Here is a 16,605-nt window from a genome sequence, read left to right on the forward strand (position 1 = left end):
CGACTTAAGATAAAGATATCTAAAACTGTACATATATCTCGTGGTAACAAAAATGGATTGTTCCGAGGGATATCAAGGTTCAATCTTCCGTTCATATTTTGTCGACCAATCCGTCCTAATTCACATCTTTGTAGAAAGAATTTTTTTTTTTTTGTAATTTCTTACATAAGGATTTAGAAAATACCGAATCTCCGCCTCCACAAGCGAATTGTTTATAAACTCTAAACTGGCATTTTCTTTTGACCTAATTTTTTTCTCTCCTTCTCATTCAGAAAAGACAAAAAAATTTCAGGATAGCAAATATTCTCTAGAATTTCTCTTAGATTCAAACCCATAGTTGATGATAAAATTAGAATAGATATTTTTTGTTTCCTACTCACATGAGCCCATATCCTTGCTTTTCTATCAATCTTTAATTCCGATCTTACTCCCCAATATGATATTATGGTACCGTTATGGTCCAATTCTAACCTGTAATAATACCAGGACTTTACAATATTTGATTGATCAAAATTCTATATACTCCATTCACTATAAAAGTTCCTATGAAATTCATTAGAGGAATGTTGCCAATAAAAATTGTTTATTCTTGCATATCTCTGCCGGTTTAGGAATGTTGCCAACAATAACTATCGAGTACAGATTAGGACGGTCAATGGTTTGGGTTTGAACCCAGATCCGACCCGCACTCAATAGTTTTTTTCGGGTATGGGTTAAGAAATAATTCGTTATTTGGACCCGGACCTAGATCCGTACTCATTTACTCTCACAAAAAGCGGGTTAGATATAGATATAGGATTCTGACCCGTATCTAACCCGGAACCGAATAATACATTAATAATTATAAAATATAAAGATTTCAAAATACAATAATAATTCTTTTATCAAATTACCAAACCCTAATCTTGTTGGGGCTTTATTTCTAACTACAATAATATTTCTAAACACAATAATATTTCTAAATACATTATTTCTAAGTACAATAATATAAATATTTCTAAATACATTATTTATGTTGGGCTTTATTTTTTTCGGGTAGACCTGGACCCGTTGGATCCAATTCCAGGACCCTAAGCACAAGACCGTCGGGTTTGGAATTGGTACATTATGACGAGTTTAGGTCCAAAATTTTTAATTTCGACCCGAACTAGACCCGTTGATAGATCTAACGCAGATACATATAATTACAAAGAATATGTGAATAATTCATACATAGCATAAGGGTAAATTACTTATTGTCTTGCTGTAATTTTACAAAATTCCAGATGACCTCTCTAAAATTTTAAAATATTCATATAACCTCTATGTGGTTTTTTGTAAAGTGAAAAGTGGATGGAATGCACAATTAGTTACAGCATTTATATCAAATATTCTTTAAAAAACACGTGTGATAAAATCTTAATATCCATATAATCCCCTTATTAGTTGTATAAGTATTTACTTTACACCCTTATGATTTTTGCTTTTATTCACGTAATCTCTATATACTTTTATACAAGGTGGTTAAATCGTCGATTAATTTAGCATTTAAGTAACAACACTATTGGTATTTCAACTAACAATATTAGTTATTTTCCGTCAAGTTTCCTCTTTATATAAAACCATATGGGGTGAAGTGGACATTTTGAAATGTTAGGAGAGTCATGTGGCAACAAATGAAACCGCAAGGGGTTACATGTAATCTACCCTCTTTTTTGAGCAAAATAGAAAGAACTTCATTAATGATTTGCAAAGTGACACATGCACGAGGAAATCCTCAAACTACATCAGCAAAATGGCACTAAGCATTATAAACTAACAAAATTGCTTAAAATCTAAGCCCCACTCAACAGTTAGAATCCAATTTTCATGAGTTCGAGGAATTTTTCCCCAACTAAGAACAATGTTTTGAGCCTCTCGAACAATAGCAGCTAGAATAATTGCTGAAGCACACTTAAGTTGGAAAATTACACGGAGTTTTTTAGCCATGATTGTTCTGTGAAACGAAAACTAGACAAAGATAAACAAATGAATAAATCACACAAACGCTTCAAGCATTTACACTTTCCATTCGTGCCTTGTTTTTTCTTCTTCCATAGGGCCTAACTTCAATTATATATTATGCTAATGTATCGAAAAGTTCTCCTCGACCAGGATCATTGTCGAAATCACCTAATAAAAAACCTTCTTAGCCGCACATATGCGATCAAATGCCTCTCAAGAATCTTTGAAATAAGCTTGCAGAAGTACTCCTCCAAATTTGCGAACAAAAAAGTTTGGTTGTTGTGCGTCTAATTGCATATTTGTAGGTGTGATGACATGCCCTTAAGGACATAATTGATTCAATAATTTGCTATGATTTTTCTCTGAAGAGTCATCCATGTGATCTTCCAAAACTCCATTTCATTTGTCATATTAGTAGAATTTGGTGATTGGATGCCCGGGATGTCTTACGCAAACTAGAATTGTCCTTCTCATTCTATAGCAGATTTGTGTTACACAAATTCACCGATTGCTGCTATTCCCTTTTAGATTTCTTGTTTACTTTCCTGATGTTGCTTTTTGTACATTAGCCATCATTTGTTTAGGCATCTCCATAGGTACACACCCCAAGCACATAAGACAAATATGTAATGTATAAGCTTCCCAATCACCAACTCAACAGAATTAGAACTTTCATCCTGGGGCAGCTTACTTTATGTATCTTTTTCGATTTCAGCTCCTGAATTCACAAATAATCACTAATATGTTAGAAGAAGATTATTCTTTTTATTTTTTAATTTTTTTTATTGCACAAATTTGGAAAGCAATTTCTCATCCTTTCTCCCATGAAAATGTTGGATGTAACAGGCCTTCTGGTGAGGATGATCACTGATGTTTTCCAGGCCACCAGCAATCAAGAAATAGGGTGTGTACATATATAGAGACGTAGAAATACAGTAACACTAATTTTTTGCTTAAGCTAAGAATACTTTAATGACTAGGCAACAGACATGGCCATGATAAATACACTCAACTACTTTGCTATAAATCCCTTTGAAGTTAGAACTAAATATTTTACTTGTAACACCAAAAAAGATGGAAATTAATTAAAAAAAAAGACTGATATTTACTTATACAAACATATATAGAAAGTTTATGGCTTCACAATTACTGTTCTTGGTGAGTATGTCCATACGGGAGGGGAGGGGGGGAGGAGGAGGGAGGGAAGAAAATAGTTTCAGTTCCAATGTCGCCCTAGAGTGCAAATGAAGCCATGAAATATGAGAGAAACAGTAAAGAGAAGTATAAGTAGAAATTGACAACGAACTATATTTTTATTCCTTTGCTTATACTCCTCATGCAATGCAAGAAAAGAAATCTGTCTCTCACAGTCGGTTGTCCGATCTACACTCAATACTTCTATTTTGTCTTTTCTTTCTTGGTTATGATTTTTAATTTCTCTTATCGAGCAGTAAGTATCTTAGTATCTATTCAAACTTCCCTTTAGGTATCGTTTAAAGAACCCTTAAGTACATTTCTTGCTGATGAGGCTTTCCTAAAACAATGAGTTTACCTAAACGTGAGCTCCAAGCGATCTCTTTTTCTCTGTTTGGAACCAATGAAATCCCTAAAGAATTCCTACCAAAATAACACACACACACACACCCCACAAAAAACATCATATTCACACACGGGCACAATAATTTGTAGTTAGATATAAGAGAGTGAAAAGGATTACTCTCTATAATTGTACAATGGCCTAAAAAGTAGAACGTTCCAGGAGAATTCAATACTTTCCCTACCCTGAAGAACATAGGCATGATGCACATGCAATCCAAGAGACAAGTTACTTTTTCTTTTTCCTTTTAACCCTTTATTCATCTCTGTCTTTCTTCTAGGAATTTTGCTTATGTTAGAATTGTCTGAGAAGAATTCTTAAAGTAGACATTGGAATGATCTTCATAAGAGGAATCAAGGAAATAAATCATCATGACTTGTTGTAGTGACTGTAGTAACGAGCGAACGGCTTCAAGAAGGCTGCCAACTTCTCCGGATCATCATGACAATGCTAACAATCATGAAAGCCCTAAAAGTAAACAAATGATGGCTTGTCCCTCCTGTGGTCTTACACTCCAGTCTCCAGAAAAGGTTTAGAAAATTGATTTTTTTACCGTATCCAGGTTTAGATAGGTGGCCTTGTTCTTCTTTTTTCTTCTCTTGGTTTGTTTAATCACTTGCTTCATTTTTGCTTGGGCTCCTTATATCTTTAGGCTGGAATTCATGACCTTCCAGGATTACCTGCTGGGGTGAAATTTGATCCTAGTGATCAGGAAATTCTTGAACATTTGGAGGCAAAGGTGAGATCAGATGTTCATAAGCTTCATCCTCTGATCGATGAGTTCATCCACACACTTGAGGGAGAAAATGGAATTTGCTGTACGCATCCAGAGAAATTACCAGGTAATAATAAAGCCATATTGCCCAAATCCTATAGTTTAGGCTTTCCAACTTAGCATCTACCATGTAGTTATGACATAAAAATGCAGCAGGGAGAAAATCTATCATCAGAGTTCATTGGCTTCTTCTGATCACAATGCTAAAATATGGTAAAGGTGGTGCATCTGTTACACAATGCAAAGTTTCTGACTAACTACGCAATAGGTCTTTCATTATCATGAATGGATTGGTAGCACCCCTGTTTTCTCCCCCTTTCTGTACTCATATTAATTATGGTTATGTTATCTATGAAATTAAGAACATCTTTGTTTTAATGATAGATTGATACACGTTTCTAAAACTTCTTTGCATTGTCTGGGCGGCACAGTTGCATGAAATATAGATTTTAACATGGGAAGAAATATTTGCTTATAAGAAATTCATGTTATTCCGTGGAGGTTGCAGGTTGCTATTGATTATGAACTCTTTTCCCTCGCTATCTAGGAGCCACCTTTTATTTTTCAAGGTTTAAATTCATGCAAAAACGTATTTACTTTGATATTATATATTGGCCAATGACAATAGCCAATATTTTATTGGGACCGGAAAATGGCTGAACAAACCTGCCTTTTTCTTCATACTGCAGGAGTAAGCAAAGATGGTTTAGTCAGGCATTTCTTTCATCGCCCTTCAAAAGCATACACCACTGGGACTAGGAAAAGAAGAAAAGTACACACGGACATAGATGGCTGCGAAACCCGGTGGCACAAAACAGGCAAGACTAGGCCAGTTGCTGTTAAAGGAAAAGTGAAAGGGTTCAAGAAGATACTTGTGCTCTACACTAACTATGGGAGGCAAAGAAAACCTGAGAAAACAAATTGGGTGATGCATCAGTATCACCTAGGCAATAATGAAGATGAAAAGGAAGGTGAATTAGTGGTTTCCAAGGTTTTCTACCAAACTCAACCTAGGCAATGTGGTTCCTTGATCAAAGACTCTCCTGTGAAAGGAAATGGGCGAATTGGACATGAGGGTTCTCATCTCAACAACTCTACCTTTGTCGAATACTACAATTCAGCTCTCATTTCCTTTGATCAATGTGAGGAAGTCTAGCTCAACACCTAATTGGAATTAGAGATAAAGATGGTTCCCTTTTTTTTTTTTTTTTTGGTCTATTGTCGATGTGAAGAAAAAAATAGCTTAACTTCTAAGCTTTTTTTCTGGGCTAACATTCTTTAATGTTTATGCGCAGGATCCAGTTGGAGTAATCTAATTCTACCAGAGGGGGAATAAATTATATGCTGATTTAGGAGAAGCTGGAAAATAAGACAAGTTCCATAGCTGAAGGCCAAGGGACACATCATACAAACCCTTTAATATGGAGGATATATAGCTCATGCTTAAGTTTTTAACAGGAAACTGGAGTATTTATAATTTCTGAAATTTTCGATTACTTTGTACAGGAGAGGCTAACGTAACTTCTTGATTCATCATCCTTCTAACATTCTCGGAATGATCAGAAATAAAAGTTCAACTGTACAAAGATAAAATTTTCATTTAGAATTCAATGTTGAAGACTCCTTTCCATTTTCTTTTATGTTATTTATGGAAATGGAATCAAGTTATGTTATTAATCCTGCGAAAATGTTTGCTTCATATTACATAAATAAGGTTATTGCTTTTTGTCTAGCATTATACAAGTTTTGTTCTTCCAAGTCTAATGATAATAAGTCAGATTGCTTTTTTTTTTTTTTTTTTTAGGATTAACATCACTTTGCTTCCCCAAGCTTATATCCTATTTTCACTTAATTTTGGATAAATTGCACTCTAATCTCTATTACTTGTCTCACGTAAGTCCAATCAATAACACCATTATCAAAATTGACAAAATAAAAGACCATGCAGACAATTCGATTTTTTATATGTCTGACAATTCCTGCAAGGGTAGTTATACTGGGTTTTGTGGGGGGTCGTCACTTCTTAGTAGCAGCGGGCCTACTGGCTTGCCCTTGTGGGGTTGCCATCCCACATCGGTTCTTGGGGGGGTTTGGGGTTGGGTTTATAAGTCCTTGGGAGGACCTCAAAAGTTGCCGGCTTTTGAAGTTTCTTCTGGGATTAGGTTTATATTTTTAACTTTCGTCAAAAAAAAGATAAGGATTGTGAAATGATGGTAATGCACTACCACCTAGTAGAGTGACTGAAATATATGTTATGTGCATAGTCATGTATCTCGTGAACAGAGTGGCTATGATAACGTTCTGTGCACAATATTGGTTTTGCTAAAAACGTTATCAAATAGAGCTAAATAGGACCAATCTGAAAAGCAAAAATGTAAAATATTTAAAATTAAAATTTAAGGTGCAAAATGTGAATTAGGTACAAATTTGGGGTACCAAATGAAACTAATCTTAAGTTTAGATCTCATACTTCACTCAAACAAAAAAAAATTATATTCTCAAATTAAATTGATAAAGTTGTTGTCTTCGACAACTATCTAATGTGAAAACTATTTCAGAACCAAAGAGTAAGTTTAGATTTTGACAAAATTTATTTTGAGAATTTCTAGATATGAGAAAACACATCTAAGAAATCTCGCATATAACAAGAAGAATAAGAAAAAGTAAAGAAAAACTCTTACAAAGAAATCCTACGAGGAGAAAGTCCTAAAAGAGGAGAAAATTTTCACTAGAAAAGATCTAGGAGAAAACTCTTACTGCAACAATTATGGTTGCATTGATTCATGTATTAGTGGAAGATTTTTGGAGCTTCATAGTTATATTTTTTATGATATTTTAGATCTGATTTATCTATATATCTATATATATATATATATTGCATATTTGATGTATTCTCTATCATTAGTGCAGATTGATGACAATGAAATTGCTTTGTTTATCCAAAAAAGAAAAAATGATGAAGTCTTTGATAAGTGTTGTAGGGTTATTAATACCCAAAGAAGTATAATGGACCCTGGTACATACAACAGGTCTGTGCTCATGTCCCCATCATTAAGAATTCTTCAAATGAAACTTAAGAAAATTGGACAACAAATTGGAAATTGTTATCATCAAAGCACGTCTCCAAATGAAATTTGAGAAAATTGGACAAAACGGAGCAAAGAAGAACCAGACCTATGAAAAAATTTCCATTTATCATTGATCGGATTTCTGAATAAAACAGATTTTTTTTTATTTTTCTTTTTGAAATTATCATTCCTTTCCTCTCTACACCCTTTCCACCTCCAACTATCAAGTTTAGAATTTGAACTCCAAAGCAGGCAGTGCGAAAAACTTCAAGAGCCTTTGCTCTAGGAGTGCATAAACTCCAAGAACCTTTGCTCTAGGGGTGCATTCAAATTGAGTCGTACTATACTCGAAATTGAACTCGATCATTGATAGTACTACTCAAACTTACCTTGAACTCACCTCGAGCAAGTAGTATATGAGTTCAAGCTCGACTTGAATGAGCTTGAAGATTCTTGTGAGCCATATCGAGTTTGTGTAGAGTTCGGATTTTTAGTGATAAATTTCACAATTTCCATACTTACAAATGTAATTTTACATATATATTATTTTTAATTAAGACAACCTAATTACTCCAATAAACCCGTCAAGCACTCGAGCTTCCTTCTCTAAAACTCGTGCTCGACTTGAATTCACAAACAAGCTGTTCGAGCTTAACTCAACTTCGATTTTGATCAAGTTCGAGTCGAATTGTTGACCAAATTGCCCGCCCGAGGAGCTTTGAATCTCTTGCGGCCTTACTTTGCTCCATCATCAAGTATGCCTAAGATCTACCTGTTTCATTTCAATAAACAAATTCACAGTTACATACGTCCCTAGATGTCGAATATAGAGAAAACCATACTACAGTCACCTAGCAACCTCTGCTCTGCGGTTCAACTTAAATTGCAAACATAACAAAAATGACAGAAACCACACTCAAATCCATTGAATCCCTTCCATGCTTCATAGGTTCATCACTCTCAATATACATCTACAAGTAAAACTTTATCTTATGATTAAGAGCAATTCAATTGTTATAGCAACTATGCTTTGTACTGATGCTAAATAAACATAAGACCTTCCTTCTGTGCATGACACATTTTGCATTATCATTAGTTACATCCAATTATAGACCAAAAAAAGAAGCTTTTTGCCTAAACAATATATTTCAATTTTCAGTAATAGCTTATCCCGAATAAAAAACACATCACTGCATAGCTGAATTCACACTTCAAACTTAAAATTCACCGCAGCTTCATACATGAATTCAACATATCTGAACTCTACTGTTCATAAACAAAGCATGTTTTTCTTGTACTTTTTTTTTCCCAAATAGTACATTATTAAATTGATATTACTACATTTACTGTATAACTCAATACAAATTTCAAACTCAAATTCTCACCAGAAACATAATTTACTACCCAAAAACTACAAAAAAAAAAAATGACAAAAATAAAAATAGAAATTAAAAAAAAAACCACGGGGTCCCACTACGAAGCCTTCTTATTTTCCACGGAATTCTGCTTCTTCTTCCTCAAAACATAAACATCAGTTTCCTCGTACGCATACTCGGGATGCAGATGCTCGTGTGGGATTTTCTCAATCTCAAAAACCTCCCCACATTTTTCCCAAAACAACAAGTGGGCTTCGGGGGACCTCACCTGGTACCCCAGCAAAACGACGCCGTCCTCCGCAACCAGCTCCACCATCGTCTCCACCAACGGCCCAACTGACTCCTCGATGTAAACCACGTCAGCAGCCACAACAACATCAAAAGGCTCTGGGCCTAAGGCCTTCATCTGGGCCTCGTTGGCCCAATACAAATGGGCCGTTTTCAAAGCCTTTTTCAAAACTGGCTTGTTCCGTTTCAAGTTGTGTTTTAAAGCCGGCATTACCGGAGCTATATCAGTAACAACGATGTCGTTTAAACCGAGTAGAAATAAACCCATTGAACCGACCCCGCATCCTGCTCCGAGCTCTATGCCGCGTTTGCCCGTGAAGTTTAGGAGGTCGGCGTAGGGGTTGTTGTTCCCCCCCGCCGCCGCCATTGAAGGGTGCCAGCGCTCGGCGAATTTGACGAGGACTAAAGAGCAAGACCAGACGGAGGTTCCGACGTGCATGGAGCCGTTGTCTTGGTGGAAAGAGAGGTGGCTATTGAGGACTTGGAGATCGATAACAGGGGAATCTGTGAACTTCATCCTTTTTTTCCCGATTTTTCTAGAATTTCCTGTTGATTTTTTTTGGTGAAGGGAAGAGAAGAGTGGCTTTAATATCTAAGGAGATAGGTTGCTGTCGTTTATATTCTGTAATTGGACCAAATGGATTCATGGGTTGGACCGGGACGTGCCAGGGTTGAGAAAGATGGTTAGTTGCGAAAGATGGAGGCCAGGGTTGAGAAAGATGGAGATTATATGGTTTGTTGGACTGGAATGCTGTTGGGCCACGATATATCGAATGCTTTCTCAGTAAACACTTCCAACATTTTTTGTTTGGTTAACTTGTATTTCTATCCCTGTATCGGGAAAAAATCCAAGCCCAACACCTATCTTACACAAGAACGGAAAATTTTAATGCAAAGTTAATAGGGTACCTTGTGAGTTTGTTCGGTCAAAATTCGAGTTCGAACTCACATTGATCGACTTCAAGTTCAAGTTCAAGCAATTCGAACTACCTAACAAATCAAGTTTGAGTTTAATATGTGAAACTCGAAAGTTCATCGAGTTTAAATCAAGTTCAATCAAACTTTATAATATATATATATTAATTTATTAGTATGAAATTTTTATCCCTTGTTTAAAATTATACAAAATATACATTTTATATCTTCTAAACTCGATTAGATTCGATTAAGTTCGATTGAGCTCAAATTAATGCAAAACAAAATCTTGAACTTGACGAACTCAAATTCAAGTTAAATTCCAAGTTTTCTAAGTGGAGTGAAACTTGAATAATATACTACTCGATCTCAATTCGACTCAATTGCACCCCTTATCATAAACCTAGTCTAAAGTCCTACTTGTGAATGAAAATAGGCACAAATTTTCTCACGTCACTTTTTTGATTTATAGCATCGGCATTGGTGAAATCATACCTCAGATTTATAGCGGCATTGGTGAAATCATACCTCAGATTTATAGCGGCATTGGTGAAATCATAGCTTAGATCTACCTACGAAATTTTCAATAATAAGACACATTCACCAACGTCGTTTGTGATATTCTTTTATCAATTTTTTAAAAGTCATAAATGCATGCTGCCAAGAGTTGAACTTTCCTAAAATTATGTAGATCTATAGTAACTCAGAAATACTTTCATTTCAAATGTGAAAATTACATGCCCTTCGTGGTTCGGTTCCGTGGTTGTAGTCCCAGTTGGAGGAAAGCCACGTCCAGGGATCGAGTCCCCGGGTTTACTTGGTCGGTGATGTTGGGCAGCCTCTCCCGGCCACGCAGTGGGATTAGTTGGGTCGTACGGTAACTAGTTCACGGACCCAGATACCCACTGCGTTGACAAAAAAAAAAAATGTGAAAATTACATGCTGGCACGTTGAAGAATTTTGTGTTAAAAGTCTTGAAAAAGTGATAACTTTTACTAAAGAGGGAAAAGACATTGACAGAGAAGAATATTGCTCCCTCCTTTTGGGCAAGTTTTGTGAGAAAAGAAATGTGAGATCATTTTGTTATTTCTATTGCATGTTAGTTTGACGTATCTTTTGCTATTAGTGAAAATTTATGAGATTGAATTATGAAATTTAATTGATATAAGAACATAATACAAAGCTCGGCCCTGTTTGGATTGTCATTTTCTGTCGGAAAATTACGTCGTTTTTCGTGATCACATTTCCCTATTACCTTTTTCTTTTACATACATCAAATCGCTACAGTAATTTTTTCATAAAAAATCATGGAATATGCAATCCAAACGGAGGTTGAAGGTTATTTCATAGTCATCAGTATTCAGTAGCAAACTTAGTTTCACTCGGTCACTTGGACGTTAGTAAATTGCTAAATGTTCTTTTGTAGATAGTATACACATGAACAACATGCAAAATGTCCTAACTTTATTTTTAAAAAAGTGAAACCACTCAACTATATAACTAAATCCTAGCTAGAATATGTAGTACTTTAAACTTTTAAGAACACAAAATATTTTTAAGTTCAATATTTTGAGAATTCCTTGACTATCTGGTGCAAGCACATGATGTTTGTACGAACAGATTTGAAAAGTTAAGTGACTCTCACCTTGCAAGTTTATTTGTTTTAGATAATAGTTTTACCTTTCATTTGTGCCTTTTAGTCTTTCTCTTCTGGACCTCAGTAACTAATTTGGTACCACAAAAGTGGCAAGTAAAACTTTTTATGCACTTCAAGTAATAAAAGTCACTTTTATAAAATAATAATAATAATAAAACTCACAGACACACAAAAGTTTTGTGGGTCGTCAAAGAATTTTTAGATGGTTAAAATCTCATCCACCAATAATTTAAGTTGTAATGAGCCAAAAAGATAGCAAGAAAAGGTTTTATAATCTTTTATCAGGAACACTCAACCGAACTAAGGAAGAAGTCAGAGAAGTAAACAGCTCTATGAATGATGCTAGATCCATAGCGATAGTCATTATGTACAAATTTGCACAAATTTTATCTTAACCCGGATAGGCTAGGCCTACAAGAACTTGATTAGACCTTTTTTTGCCACTATAGTTATCTTTTCAATTTAAGCTTGACAAGATAATAACCAGAAGAAACAGATTTTAAACATATAGCAATAATGGAGCTGAAAAGGCCCTCTTTGCTTTGTCCCCACTAATCAAACTCCCTTTTATCAAAATAATAGGCACCATTTTAAAGAGAATAGCTTTGAGGATCCAACAGAATGTGCATGGCTAGCTAGCCAGCTCCCCTTAAGGATTTACATATTTTTCTTTTCACCGCCTTTTAGTTCTCATCAACCACTCAATGCCACCTTTTCCTCTCTGCAAAGCTTTGCAAATTCTAAAATCCTTTCCCTTCACAACCCCCGCCCTCCCCCCAAGAAAACTTGGACCCCACTTTATTACCATCTTTTCACAACCCTTTTTGGGATACTAATTTCTACGAAAATCCCATATCATTAGGATCATCATCATATCCATCCATTGATGGATGATGGATGGCAAATGGACTGTATCCCAACTCCAAGAAAATCCCTAGTTTGACCTCCTCCTGTAGTTGGTGTTGAATCTTGATCAACCTGTATGTGGCGGCGCTTTGAGGGGTACATTTGCAACTCATTTAAAGTTGAGAGATGATCAGTTACTGAACTCTGCAGAGCTGTAGCTACTGAAGTTGCAGTACCACCATACGGACTACAATATCTGTTCCCATCTTGAATTTGGCTATCATTGCACTTCAATCCAAAGCTTCCAAGGAATGAAGGGTCAGTTGTGGTAGCTCCCATTTGGGCAGCTTTCTGCAGTAAAGCTGTGGCAGACATGTTTGCAGTAGAATGTGTTTGATGAGATTGATGTTGGGTACTGAACAAAGATGGTACACTAATGACCTGACTTCCACCATCTTTAGCAACATTGCTTAAAGGAAGAGATGAACTATTATTTGTTAATTCTTCTGAACTGTTGGAGGAGGGTTTATTTCCAAAATCCCAGTTGAGTGGATAATTTATTGGTGGAGGATTAGAGCATGGAACACTAACAAATGGATCAGTGGTGAAAACTAGCCCTGATGAACTCACAGCTGGATTAAGCTGATGATGGATTTCTTGAAGATTGTTATTGCCGATTGATTCTTGAGTTTGGGATAATCCATGGGCCCCCATCCACAGTGAAAGACCTTGTCTTATTGGATTCGCCGGTGTCTCGTTGTTGGTTGAGATCGGTTTGAACATGGAAGCAAAATGTTGCCCCATGCCAGGCCCTAGTGATGCTCCCACAAAATGATAATTGATGCTATTGGCTGCTACAACATTGGATGCTGCAGTCACCCTTGCTGTTTCTTCCGCTAAGGCATCACAGAAGGCCCTATGGGTGATAAAGCTATCTCGCCTGAACATATATGTGCAAAAACAATCCATTAGTTCAAAGAGAATAAAAACTAAATTAGCAGAGATTGAGGATAGCAGAAGACCTTAGCACAAAAAGTTTGCATGAACAAATGGAAGAAGATCAGTGTGCAACAGTACAAGTTAGAATAAGGAATTCCTTAACAAGTAGCTAGGATATGGTCTATGGTGATAGGCATGGTAAATGCAATAATTGACAAGGCTATGAACCTTCAAATACAACATTATTCTGTGAAAGAGTAGAAGAAGAAACTAGTCTCATTTTAGAACTGGATCATAAAGTAAAGAAGAAATAAAAAGCTTCAAATGACCCTCAATTTTTGAATATACGAGAAGAACAAAATTTTTAAGGATTTATTTCTTGTTTTAGAACTAGAGTTGCATTATGCCTGTCCTTATTGTTCGTTCGTTTCTCCTTTCCTTTTCCTTCTTAAAAAAACAACTATTTGTCTTCTATGCAACCCCATGGCTCATTCATTTTGTCCTAAGGCCACATATCCAAATACAAGAGGAGAAAAGGAGTTGTGGAAAGGGAGAAAATGCATACACTGCTAATTACAAACTAACACCAAGACAAACACATCACCATCTGTAGATAAACATTCTAACTAATCAACAAAAAAAATTCTAACTCATAGTTTCTTCTTTATTAGGGGTTCTCGAATATGATAGTTCATCTTTTGCATGAAACATTTTAATGAAACACTACTACTCTAGAGTCTCGACTCTATTAAAGTCAATATATGATATTCAAAGTGCATACTGCATAGTCTAAGTAATAATTTTCCTACTACCTTGAAAAAATAGTCCCGCAGTCACATTTGTATTCCCTAGTGCCACAAGTCTTTGAGTGGGCTTTCCAATCTGACTGCACAGCATACCGTTTAGAGCATTTCTCACACTTCCACTTCTTCTCCCCATGCTTTCTACAAAAGTGCTTCTTTATACCGGTTAAGTCCCCAAGTGCCCTAGAAGGGTGGTGGTGGACGCAGGACTTTTCAGGGCATACGTAAACTCGCTTTCGAACTTCCTTACTAGTTCTTTGCTTAAGTTTCCATGGCAAATTATGCCCTCTTCGATGAAGTTGCAAGTTTTGATCCCTCTGAAAACCTTTTCCACATATCTCACATAAAAATCTGTTGGTGGCCATCAGAGTCTTTGGAGACAAGGCAATAACTTCAGCTTCAGGATCTGCATAAAAGAAGAAGTTGATAATCAGAAAATATAACAATTTGGTCAGGAAATTATCAGATTAGTAATGAATATCCATGAATATTCCTTTATGCTACGAAAGCTAGCTAGACACCGAAAAAGAAGGTAAAAAGGAAAGGAATATAAAAAGGCAGAATTCTTTGCCTGGTGTTCCTGGAAGGTTTCTCTTCTTCTTTAGAGGAGGAGGATTCGCTTCGCCGATTGGAGTTTGGATGAAACCACTTGAGATTACTTCCTCTGTCATCTTCTGAAGAATCTTTTGCTTTTTGCAGAGCTTGATTCAATCTACACAAGAATTAAGCAAAGTGAGTAAGCTCATGTATATGCAAGAGATGAAGAGATGGGCACAACTACGGTGAAAAGAAGCAGAACGACACATACCTTTTTGCTATGATGTCAACCTTAACCAAAGAAGCTGAAAAATGAAGAATTCTCTGTGTTTTTATGTGTTTGTGACATCCAGTGATGGGAATAAGTAGAAGTGTGAAGGAGGGGAGAATTCAGAGTAGTACAAAAGTAGTACCTAAGTTTACAATCTTATATTAGAGAGAAAGGAAGAGGGGGGTTAGGGCGTGGGGGGAATAAGATTTCTTTCTCTGGCTGGTTTGTTGTTGCAGTCTTTTATTAACTGCTTTCTGTCCAAATAGAACGCAATTCTTTCATGGGAGGCGGTGAAAAGTGAAAGTTGGAGCCTGCAAGAGAGTTTCCCTTTGCTCTTTTCTTTTCTTGTTTTCTGAGGGAGGGGAGTTGGTTTATCAGAATTGACATAACATCCAGCACTCATATATAGGTGCATTATGACACATATGATGAGGTCTGGAGAAAGGCAGACTAGGAGCCTTTCTCCTTGGAATGATTATGCCATAATTGTTTGCTTTTTGTTTCTTACAATAATATTATCTAACTATTCTCCTTCCAATGAGAACACTTGGATACACTTGTTTCACCATAAAGCAAGAGCATAATAATTTGCAAAAAACCCCACATATCAATATAAAACACAACTATTGTTTTTTGTTTTCTTCTTCTTTTTTTTTTTTGTTTTTAATTTGTGAAACACATATACCTATTGTTATCTTAATGATTTAAACCCGTTTTATGTGATAGTCAATATATATATATATATATATATTTACCGTACTACATCTGTAATTTTCTTTGTCACCGCATTGATATAGATTTTTTAGAGGAGCATTAAATTTACCTTGTATATACATATATAATTTTCCCCTTAAATTCAAAGGGCCTGGCATTTTATTTTTGGCTAATATAATAAAGGGAAAATGACCTGTTTCATCCCTCACATTTCGCAAAAATATTCTTTTTGTCCCTCACTTTTAAAATGAAACAAATTCGTCCCTGACATTTAAAAATTAAAACTATTACATCCCTAAACCTAATTTTCAATCTGAATCAAACCATCCAATAACCTAGTAATAAATTTCGAAAATAGAATTGATAGATCATTCAGTCAACTTCATCATATTCACATGACATTTATTAAACCAAAAAAATAAAAAATTATAACATAAAAAGGCCATTCTTTGTCTTGGAATAGTAGAGTTTTTTTTTTGGTAAATCTTTTCATGCACCGTTAGTATATCCGCTTGCGAATCTAGATGTGTATCATAAATATAAAATTTGGTGTTTAAATTTAAATTAAAATTATATGGTGGTACATAAAACCGTCAGTGTATACAATGATAATGTAGAAAAGATTAATCTTTCTTTTTTATGTTATAATTTTTTATTTTTTTCTTTTAAGGTTAATTAAATTTCACATGAATATCAAGTTGAGTTAACCAAGTGATCTACCAATTACACATCCAAAATTTGTAATTAGGTTGATTGGTGGTTTGATTCAGATTGAAATTTGGATTCAGGGATGTAATGATTTCAGTTTTTAAATGTCAAGAACGAAATTGTTTCAT

At 35.4% G+C, this 16,605-nt stretch overlaps 3 protein-coding genes across 3 annotated transcripts; 1 reads left to right on the forward strand and 2 right to left on the reverse strand.

Annotated features, from left to right (window-relative positions):
• The first annotated feature begins 3,688 nt into the window (after positions 1 to 3,688).
• LOC113743783 (NAC domain-containing protein 73) lies at positions 3,689 to 6,043 on the forward strand. Its single transcript, XM_027271880.2, has 4 exons — positions 3,689 to 4,110; positions 4,233 to 4,422; positions 5,045 to 5,497; positions 5,651 to 6,043. Coding segments are annotated over exons 1-4 (804 nt in total). The 5' UTR covers positions 3,689 to 3,951; the 3' UTR covers positions 5,653 to 6,043.
• Positions 6,044 to 8,676: 2,633 nt separating this feature from the next.
• LOC113687753 (uncharacterized) lies at positions 8,677 to 9,786 on the reverse strand. The gene has a single exon (XM_027205292.2). It carries the CDS (start codon positions 9,602 to 9,604, stop codon positions 8,897 to 8,899), a length of 708 nt encoding a protein of 235 aa, XP_027061093.1. The 5' UTR covers positions 9,605 to 9,786; the 3' UTR covers positions 8,677 to 8,896.
• A 2,438-nt stretch (positions 9,787 to 12,224) lies between these two features.
• On the reverse strand, positions 12,225 to 15,429 carry LOC113743448 (zinc finger protein MAGPIE-like). Its single transcript, XM_027271457.2, has 4 exons — positions 15,056 to 15,429; positions 14,819 to 14,959; positions 14,257 to 14,653; positions 12,225 to 13,445 (listed from the first exon to the last, which is right to left on the reverse strand). Exons 2-4 carry the CDS (start codon positions 14,916 to 14,918, stop codon positions 12,530 to 12,532), a joined length of 1,413 nt encoding a protein of 470 aa, XP_027127258.1. The 5' UTR covers positions 14,919 to 14,959; positions 15,056 to 15,429; the 3' UTR covers positions 12,225 to 12,529.
• Positions 15,430 to 16,605: the final 1,176 nt, after the last annotated feature.

Source organism: Coffea arabica, chromosome 5e, assembly GCF_036785885.1.
Source record: "Coffea arabica cultivar ET-39 chromosome 5e, Coffea Arabica ET-39 HiFi, whole genome shotgun sequence".
Lineage (NCBI taxonomy): Eukaryota > Viridiplantae > Streptophyta > Magnoliopsida > Gentianales > Rubiaceae > Coffea > Coffea arabica.

Bases quoted from the DNA above. Each gene is read 5' to 3' on its own strand.
- LOC113743783 (XM_027271880.2), top strand. From the start codon at position 3,952: ATGACTTGTTGTAGTGACTGTAGTAACGAGCGAACGGCTTCAAGAAGG. The intron at 4,111-4,232 runs GTTTAGAAAATT...TTATATCTTTAG, and splicing joins CACTCCAGTCTCCAGAAAAG to GCTGGAATTCATGACCTTCC. The intron at 4,423-5,044 runs GTAATAATAAAG...TTCATACTGCAG, and splicing joins GCATCCAGAGAAATTACCAG to GAGTAAGCAAAGATGGTTTA.
- LOC113687753 (XM_027205292.2), bottom strand. From the start codon at position 9,604: ATGAAGTTCACAGATTCCCCTGTTATCGATCTCCAAGTCCTCAATAGC.
- LOC113743448 (XM_027271457.2), bottom strand. From the start codon at position 14,918: ATGACAGAGGAAGTAATCTCAAGTGGTTTCATCCAAACTCCAATCGGC. The intron at 14,654-14,818 runs GCAAAGAATTCT...TCTTTTATGCAG, and splicing joins AAACCTTCCAGGAACACCAG to ATCCTGAAGCTGAAGTTATT. The intron at 13,446-14,256 runs GTAGTAGGAAAA...ATATATGTTCAG, and splicing joins TGCGGGACTATTTTTTCAAG to GCGAGATAGCTTTATCACCC.